The sequence below is a fragment of the Etheostoma cragini genome, chromosome 11, assembly GCF_013103735.1.
Source record: "Etheostoma cragini isolate CJK2018 chromosome 11, CSU_Ecrag_1.0, whole genome shotgun sequence".
NCBI lineage: Eukaryota > Metazoa > Chordata > Actinopteri > Perciformes > Percidae > Etheostoma > Etheostoma cragini.
The window spans coordinates 17,381,560-17,391,568 of record NC_048417.1 but is presented as its reverse complement, the minus strand read 5'-3'; the positions used below and the strand labels follow the sequence as shown (position 1 = coordinate 17,391,568).

Genomic DNA, 10,009 nt, shown 5'->3' with positions numbered 1-10,009 from the left:
ACACACACACACACACACACACACACACACACACACACACACACACACACACACACACACACACACACACAACATCCTTTCACTTTCAACTGAACAAAAACTCTTCCTCATTAAAAGATTTAACAACAAAAGCATAAACTGAATAATTTTCACAGTCGTGACTAACAGAAATTGGGTAATGTGTCCCTGAACAAGGGGGGGGAAATCCTAAATAGTCCGTAGTATCTGGTGTGAGCCCCAGCTGCATTAGGTATTGTACTGCACCAGACTGGTCAGTTCTTCTGTTGTTTTTGTTTATGTCCCACAGGTGTTTTATTTTGATGTATAGATCCTATGCAGGTGTTCTGCCACTGCAAGGAAGATCAGTAGTGCTTCCTGTCTCCAGTAGGGACATTGCAATATATTGCCCAGGCCACATCTGCTGTCCCCATACCTCCTTGCACCATGCCTAAGGCACGTTTACGCAGATTAGCAAGGACTTTTTTCTTTTGGTGTTTTTCAGAGTCAGTAGAAGTGTCTCTTTACTTCCCTAATTTTCTTTTAACTGTGACCTTAGCTGCCCACCGCCCTTAAACTGTTATTGTCTATTCAACTGTCCAACAGGTGCATGCTCATTGATTGTTTATTGAACAAGCATGGGAAACTTTGTTTAACCCTCACGTTGTCCTTGGGTCAAATTGAACCGTCTTTTCTTATATCAATGTTCTTTTTAACTACCCAATTGTAATCATCCAAAATAACGTGATTGATTCCACACAACACTCTTAGGCAAATACAAATCTCTACTTTAATTAATTTTGGGGTGTCTTACTCAATTTTATAGCATTTGAAATCATCCATTCCTTTAATTTTAGTCAAAAAATTCCTAATTTCTGCTTTTCTAACTCGAACATTAGGTATAATTTCCTACAAATTAGGTTTATTGACCATCAATTCCAAAAATAACTGGAAAACTAAAGTTAATAAGTTAGTGTTATGTAATGTTGAACGTCAGAAAAAGTTACAAACATTGAAAAAAGATGATAAAAAGCGTCAACAAAAGTGTTGATTTTCAATTTTGACGGGAAGACAACCCAAGGGTTAAACCCTTCACAATGGAGATCTCTAAAGTAATTTAGATCTTTACAAAAGTATATTTACAATACAGTGTCCTGAAAAAAGGGCGTTTCTTTTTTTGATTATGTATATAAAATGCTATAAAAGATGATCTCTCACTCAATATAAAAATGCTGGACTATTGATATACATTTATAATAAACTAAACCCAAAACGAAAACAAGATCACACTTTATTATTTGTCTCTGATCATCCCCACCTGCTCACACAGGTCAGCAGCCAGCTCAGCGCTACTGCCAGTCATGAATCTATTTCCGTCACAGGAGTCCTGCTCCAGAAAGGCGGGGGGGGGGGGGGGCAGTTCCGAGGAGTTGCTACATCGCACCACATTGAAAATGCTGAAGATTCACTGACGCACTTTGTAAACTAGCCGGGGAGCCAGCCGAGTCTGCGAGCTCGTTCCATTAGCTCTGACAGATACAGGTCTACGATATGAAACGCATTTGCTAATAAGTCACCAGCCACTGTTAGACTTGTAAAAATGGAACGGCTGATGAAATATTTACTCAGTTTTAGGAAACAAACAAACCGAACTTTTGAAGTAGAAGTTTCTCTCCAACTAAAACTGAAAAAATGATAATATACGTACCATTGTAGAATAGAGTAGTAGAATGTCCTTTAAAAGAAAAGCAACGTGCAGCTTGCTGTAGTCTATCGGTAGCTTCTCACAGCGTCCGTCAAGGTGGTCCGAGTGAGTGAGTAATGCCAGGTGGGCGGGGAGCTCACGCGCTATGTTCAACTGCAAACCACTCCCACCTGTCTATTTGACGTGAGCGCGCACAATGAGCGCGCAGGCCACTTTATGTATTGCAGCAAGACACTGTGTGTTATGGAAATTATGTATCTAAACAAAGAAATATTGAGTCCCACTGCTATCATTATATCAAGCAATTCAAACACAACCCTAGGGGAAGTTTTTAGAGATGACAAGATTAGGTAATGTGTTTCTACCATTTCCCTGTGTTCACACTCTGCACACAGAGACAGCGAAATCCTACAGCGAGAGACTACAGGAGGCACGGTAGGTTATGCAAAGTTAAAGGGTAATATTTACCTTCATAGGTAACGGCTAAAAGTGAGTTTTAAGCTGACTCTTTAAATAATCTATTGTGGAATGCATGGAAGGAGAATTCTATAGGTTTGTGATGGCTATTGAAAAAAATACCTGTAAGCACAGTACTTAGTTTTGATTGAGGCAAAGATAGAGACAGTGTAGTACTCTACAGAGTAATGTACAGCTAGTAGCGTTTAATATTTCTTAGTTCTTGGTTAGCTTTTGAAGACTGTAATTCATAATAGTTTTTTTTTTTAATCAAAAAAGTATTATTTCATAATTCCCAAACACACTGCCCTGCTGAGAAAGTTCTTACCTGATCAAACACCATAAAGCAAAATTGTATATTCATTGCCTCACTCACAGATTGTTTTATTCATACCCAGCAGTGTGTGTCAGTTTCTAACGTGATGATGGTCTAAATGCTAAACACATCTCAGTACTGTTAAAATGCTAACAGAATGTGTGTAGGGAGACACCAAATCCCCTTTTCTTTCTTTTTGCTTTAATCATTCATGTCAGCATCATACATCCATGTTATTTGCCAATACGTTACGTGGTCACATTTTTATTACCCTGTCTCTAATTGGAAAACCACATCACATTTAGTGCCCTGGAAATCCAATCCCGCCCACAGCAATTCAAAATGTCCTTCTTGCCGCATGTAATAGCCACGCTTACAGTCAGTTACTGTATCTCATGGGTGGGACGAACATCCTGCAGACCTCCCCTGACTACCCTTTTACTGCGTGTGCTGTCATTGGAACCATTTCAATGCTAGAGGTAGTGGTTGTTTCACCATGAGTCACTGAATGAGAATCACTTTTTTACTCATACTCAGTCATTAATTTGACTCAACAGACAGTCCATGTGACATTCTGAGACTAGAAGTATTTTTTTTCAGCACTTAAACAGGACCTGTAAAACGTTTATGTATTTATGTCACTCTTCCACTACCATGCTTTCTGTGTAAATTTGGATTGTGAGATTCTAATTTATAATGTCACATATCATTTCAATTAGGAGAGGTATGTTTGCAGATGTGCAAAAAAGGTTTATAGTACAGCTCAATAAAATCTGCTAAGTATTTGACAATTATATTATTTGCTATATGAATATTTTGTGTATGTGTAATGGTGTAAAGAACCATCAGAACCCCAGATGGAATCTGGACACCGGTGGTGGCGACAAAGGACTAGATGACCGGAGTTGGAGGGTTGTACTCTTTGCCTGCAACGAGAGCTGATAGCAAAGGGAGAAACAGATTTTTAAAGCAGGGTGGTGACTCTGTGATTGGCCCTTGCTTTTTGTGTACAATTCTGATTATGGTATCGGGTTTATCAAGAAGGTGAATGCCTCCAACAGCTGATTGGAGTTTGGTAGAGCACTGATTAAGAGTGAGGTCTTTCTGAAAGGATTTACGCTGAGCTACTTTTCAATCAGGAGAGACTTATTGCATTTATGCAACAGTTCTACACAGCATGAAAACAAATTTACATTCATAAATCTACACAGCTGAATTGATTTAGGACTGCATCGATTAAAAGTTAAAAACTTACCCTGAGCTGAATGTGTGGCTCTCAATAACATTACAAATATTTACATTCCCGCATATTTAGTTATCATTACCTCAAAACCTTTGCAAATAATCTCTTCTTGTTTTGTTCTGCTCTGGGTCTCTTTCTTCCTTTCCAGCACTGGCATTATTATGACTTACTGGTGAAAAGTCTTAATAGCGGGGCGTTGTTCGAGACTAATACTCTCAAACAATTTAAGTAGGACATACATTTATGACTCAGGCAACACCTATGAGGGCAAAACACATGAAAGAAGAAGACAACATTAAGGTGTGTGCTTTCCCAGTGATATGTAAGAAATATTTAGTTGAAGCTGGGTTTTTAAGCTGACACGTAATAAGTCATGTTCAGAACATTATTTCATATTTATATGAAAAGAGCTATTATTTTGTCACAGGTTTTTACATATTTTATTTTGTTACAGAAGTTTTCTTTGTACCACTGAGGCACAATAAATTAACCTCTGAGAAGCCTGTGTCCTCTTTTTTGGAAATCAAAATATGGTCGGCCTATGTTAGCATCAAAATGGCGCCACTGGAGCTGGGCTCTGTGGACATTGTGAGGGCTAACAATACTTCAGCTCACAGAACGTGAACCAGACCTAAAGGTTTTGTAGCGTGATTCAAAGTAATGATTACTGCAATGTCCTTTTTTCTGGTTTTCCAAATTGTGCCACCAGAGGCCTTCAATTTGCTCAGAACACACAGCCAGGATCCAGACAACAACTAGAAAATATGATCACTTAACAGTCGTTTTGGCCTCTCTCATCAGTGCAAGCTATAGTGCTGATTTTTAGGTTCTAATTTTAACATGTAAGGCCCTGCATGGACTCACACCACCTTATTTATCTGAGCTTATCATACCACATACACCGCCACGCAGTCGAATCAGCATCTGCTGCATCGCGGACTCTGCATGTGCTTGCTCTACCAGTTGAGCTACCTAAGAGCTCATTTCTGTGTTCCTTTAATTGTAAAGTGCACTGAGACAATGTCTGACAGCAAGGAGGAAGTCCACTTACGTCATATTATACTAAATCAACATTTCCCATATTACAGTGGACACCTGTTATTGGTCTTAAAAGTGGTTGGACTTGTTTTAACACAGACCAGATGCAGGCATTCTGCCTTCGAGCCATGCTATTGTAATGAATTTGGGACATTCCTACCAGCTGAAACATGCAGTACTCTACCGCTATACAACTGAAAACCATGTTGAGTAGAATTGTGAGCATGTGACTTAAACAACCTATTAGAAACCATTGGCTTTCCCGGAATAGAAAAAAACAAGGAATCTCAGCATGGATTTAAAATCCTGATTGTGTGTTGTTTTTGCATTTTGGTCTTTAATATTGTATACAATGAAACTAATCTGGCAGGCAGTTGCTGATCACTCCATGTCAGATGATGCCCGATGAGGCAATTCACATGTTTCTTTTTCTACTCAACAACTGAGGAAGGAAAAGCACACATTAGATATGAATTATATTTCTTAAGAAATACTGATAGTTCATTTCCACTTATGAAAAGAGTGGGGGGAAAGTGCAAGTGAAATGCTTGATAAACAATGTATAGTATTTTAACAAAACTGTACATTTTAATTTGCTAAAGGTGCCATTAGAATTCAGCACACACCCTGGTTTGGAGATTTTGTCTTTCCAAAAAAAGTTTTTTAACAAAATTTTTAGCATGTGTTTTTGGTGAGAATCCACAGACATCTTTACAAGAAGAGCAACAATGAATCTGCTAAAGATCAAAGTCAATTTTTGCAGATGTTGTGTTCAAATTCATGCATTTAACCATCAAATTCAAGTTTTCACGTGTTGATATGTAAAGGTCATACAGCCCAACAATGTGACATTGAAAAAGTATTTACCAGCCTTACCTTACCGTTATATAACATTGTCACTGAAGTATAGGACAATTTGATTATTTCTCAGACTCTGATCCTGATCCAGTTGTCAGTTGCTGACATTACCAACGCTTGCTTAGAGTCAGAAGTACATTGATATTGAATTCTTGTTTTAACATTTGTCTTTTTGTATTGAAGAAAAAATGTAAGTCAAATTATTTGGTTGGGAAAATAACACATTTGAATGATCCTAAATGTTAACATTATCATCAAAACAGAGCAAAATGGTAAATTTAAATTTTTTTCAGTAACTTTTAATTAAAAAAGTTGCACCATGAGGAACTTGGTAGCATATTCTGCATATTGTGGCACACATTAACAAAACAAAACTGATCAAAAAGTTTAGCTGTACATCTTAAAGCTTAAAACATGAGAATCACATTGAAAAAAATATTAGTTTTGTGCTGTGTGAAAACATGGTATTAGCATAAAAGCAAAAAACAACCTGTGGTCAGACATATCTTGTTTTGGGCATTCTAAGACATTTTCATTCTGCCATATCAGTCTGAGAAACCTTCTCTTTTGTGCACCTCCCCCCACTATCCTCTCTCATGTGGAATGTAAGTTATGAAAGGGCTCCTGTGTCAGTTTATATACCATTCAGCTGTGACTGTGCGGGAGCAGGGAGAGAAAATAACTGAACAACTTCACTGTATGGTGCTGTTTGTGTAGTTCATTCTCAGACAGTGGCTTGCAGCAACAATAGGATCCCAGTTATGTATGAATCACGGCTTTGTGAGCCAAAGACACTTGTTGAAAGTTGTACCAAGGATGAGCAAAAAAAATTGACATTTCACAGAACTGTCACTTGTTTTTAATCTTTTACATTTCAGTGGTGAGTTGATTTCCAATAGGATGTTTCTCTGTGCATTTCGTGCATTCCGATTAAACTGAAACTCTGCATGTTGCAGTGTCATTTGTGTCATCTCACATTACTTGTACTCTCACTGTTTGCAATTTACTTTTTGTACCATTACACAATAGGAGCATTTTAAATAAAGAACTTCATAGTGTTTTCCTTTTTTCCCAATCATCATTGTGTGAATATTTATTGAACAATATAAATACAGAGAAAGGGTGTGTGTGTGTTGAGTGTGTGGGTGTAGATGAATGCATCCAACACGCATAATCATTCTCTTAGCTCACAGTCCTTGTTAATACATATACTGTATTATATGGTGAGAAAACTTCAGGGGTGAACATTTGAATGCCAATGGTAATTAAACTCTCTCTTTTTCTCTTACAGACAAGATGAGAAAATAGGGGAAAAGTGCACACGTAAGCATAAGCATGATCTCAAACTGACAGACAAAGCAGATCAATGCAAGGGCGGATCACATCACAGATAGTAATAGGGACTTCCCTTTATTTCTTTTTTTCAAACTGCTGCTCCCTCCCGCCAATGAGATATGCAGCTGCTTGCTGTGCCTTCCTGTCTGCCCCCCTCCACATCCTTGCCTATATAAACCCTGACTCTCCCTCTCCTCCGCACTTCTGCCTTGTATCTGAATCCTCAACGTCAGTCGAAGGACAAGCAGACACAATGGTAAGTAACACCCTGGCTGGTGACATAGTCTTGAAATGTCCTCTCTCTTCCCTTTAGCCTTCCTTTGTCTTTGTTTCTTAGCATTAGATGGATTGAACCGTCAAGCTTCTTTAATGCTCACAAGGCCTCTGCTGTGGAGTTGAAGGTTACTGATACAAGAGCAGCTGTATCCTATTAAGTGACAGTAGTGTTTTTTATCTGAATGTGCTGTATATTAAGAAAGTTTTTTCAGGGCATGTCTGGTGAGAATTGAAGGGCAGGAATGCCCTGGGATAAATACTCATGCCCACAAGACTCCATAAGTCATTTCTGTACTCTTGGTCAGTCTAGGTCAGATGACAGACACTTTTTGAGTTAGATTGCTTTGTAATTTCCGTACTTGTTTGATGTACTACAACTAGTCAAAAAGAAGGAAACATATGTAACTAATAGAACACAATAACTTGAGGCTTAAGTAGACCTTAAGAAGAGAAATTAAAGTAGACCTAATCTTGACAGAAAAGGAGTAACCGGGGTAATCGTGGCAGTGGGGGGATGGATAGAAAGAACAGGGAAAAGAGGAGTGGTCTGGCCTAGACAGTATGAGTTACATGGCAGCCATTTTGCAGCTGTTAGGAGTTTTTGGTTGGATAGAGATGTGAAGAAAGGGAGAGAGAGAAGGAGACATCCCTGACTGTTACTTAGCACTATGCAGCTGGACAGGATGGGGGAGGAGAGAGACACAAAAGGGGAGGGGATGAGGAAAGGGAGGAGATACATGATGGAGAATTGGGGGAAGGTTTTCCCATCTTCTAGAGGCAAAGCCTTCCCGTTTGCCACACACTGCCTTTACTATGTGTGGTTTTCACATTCTTTGGGGAAACTCCATAAAATGGGTTAACTGCATTTCTTCTGAAGCTACATATCCGAAGTACATTTGTTGGATTCTATGACAACAAGAAGTGCAGACTCTGGACAATCTGATAGCTGCTTTTATTTAAACGCTGTCTTGCTCGCCATGCACTTTGAGCAGCTCAAAGCTTCACATTCTCCTCTGGTACACTGTTTTCAGCAGTCAACGTTTCGTTGTCAGCTAAACTGTTTACTCCCTGAATCGGTTGCAGTTATAACATAAAAGAGTGTCATTAGACATTAAGAAAGAAGGAACATTGCAGAGCAATAATGATAAAGGACAAGAATGTTTTTTTTCCACTTTATTATGACTATTGTAAAACTTGAAACCACTAACCTGAGCGCGTTTGTGAGATGGTCTGACATATGGTGACGCACACTGTATGTCACTGTATGTCACAGTTGTCAGTAAGCAGATAGTGTTGGGCCGGGCTTAATTAATGCGGCAGTATGTAAAATTCAAAATCTTGCCAGATCTCAAAATTGATTGAGACTTCTTCCTGTAGACACTTTCTGCAGTGGCTGCGCGTTCATTTCCCGTATGGGAAATGCATTCGCAGCCACAGCCATGAGGAACACACTCTCTCTGAAATGACCTGTGATTGACCAGTGTCCTGTGATGGCTAGAATTTCTGAATACAGAGACAACGGGAGGGGCAGAAGTCCAGTTTTCTGTTGGACCACTGTAATTACAATATGCTAAAACGTTAGTATGCATTTTTGGCCAACAACTCTAAAAACGGAGTGCTCACAGCTTTAAAGCAAATGCAGTACTACTTTTCAATTAACAAATTACAAATAATTCAATTACATCTGATTTTACCAACCTCTCTACTTTCTTTTGTTCAGCGTGAGTGTATTTCCATGCACGTTGGCCAAGCGGGTGCCCAGATGGGCAATGCATGCTGGGAGCTGTACTGTCTGGAACATGGGATCCAGCCAGATGGACAGATGCCCAGTGACAAGACTATTGGAGGAGGAGATGACTCTTTCAATACCTTCTTCAGTGAGACAGGAGCAGGAAAGCATGTCCCCAGAGCCATCTTTGTCGACCTGGAACCTACTGTCATTGGTCAGTAATGTGTAAATGTGTGTAATGAACAGTATATTCTTGACTTCACAACCCCTAATTTCTGAAAGACAAGGTATAGTGTCTCTATACTGATGGCACTCTATACATTGTCTTAGACCTCAGTATTATAGCTAAAATGCTATTCATTTTTTAATAACAGTAGGGTATTAAGAAAACACAACGTTAAAAACATTCATATTCTGTGGACGTTAGCTTACTATCTTGTTTTCTTTCACAGATGAGGTGCGTACAGGAACGTACCGGCAGCTGTTCCATCCTGAACAGCTGATTACAGGAAAAGAAGATGCTGCCAACAACTACGCCCGTGGACACTACACCATTGGCAAGGAGATCATTGATCTGGTTCTCGACAGGACTCGTAAACTGGTGAGAGTTTAGTAAGTTTACTGGACAGGTTTAGAATTTTGGCATGCTTATCTTTTGATTAAAGAAAATTTACTTTGCCAAAAAGGATATTTGCCAGATTTTCAGAGCAGATTTCAATATAAAAAAACATTGAGTGTGACTTCAGACATTTTGATATTGTGAAACTGAAGTGGGATTTTAAATAATCAAAAACAATTTCCTTTCAGGCGGATCAGTGTACTGGCCTGCAGGGATTTCTAATCTTCCACTCCTTTGGTGGAGGCACTGGCTCAGGTTTCACCTCCCTGCTGATGGAGAGACTCTCTGTTGATTACGGAAAGAAATCAAAACTTGAGTTTGCTGTCTACCCGGCCCCCCAGGTCTCCACTGCAGTGGTGGAGCCTTACAACTCCATCCTGACCACCCACACCACCCTGGAGCACTCCGACTGTGCCTTCATGGTGGACAACGAGGCC

The 10,009-nt window shown here is 39.3% G+C and overlaps 2 protein-coding genes across 2 annotated transcripts in view; one reads left to right on the top strand and one right to left on the bottom strand.

Moving 5' to 3' along the window:
* Positions 1-1,864, bottom strand: part of LOC117953237 (tubulin alpha chain-like) — a 9,959-nt gene extending 8,095 nt beyond the window's left edge. The window contains exon 1 of the mRNA XM_034886065.1: positions 1,706-1,864. Within this exon, the coding sequence (XP_034741956.1) occupies positions 1,706-1,708 (3 nt within the window). The 5' untranslated portion in view covers positions 1,709-1,864. The remainder of the gene's footprint in view (positions 1-1,705) is intronic.
* Positions 1,865-7,067: 5,203 nt separating this feature from the next.
* The window catches only part of LOC117953236 (tubulin alpha chain-like), a 7,525-nt gene continuing 4,583 nt past the window's right edge, over positions 7,068-10,009 (top strand). The window contains exons 1-4 of the mRNA XM_034886064.1: positions 7,068-7,204; positions 8,945-9,167; positions 9,406-9,554; positions 9,761-10,006. Of these exons, the coding sequence (XP_034741955.1) occupies positions 7,202-7,204; positions 8,945-9,167; positions 9,406-9,554; positions 9,761-10,006 (621 nt within the window). The 5' untranslated portion in view covers positions 7,068-7,201. The remainder of the gene's footprint in view (positions 7,205-8,944; positions 9,168-9,405; positions 9,555-9,760; positions 10,007-10,009) is intronic.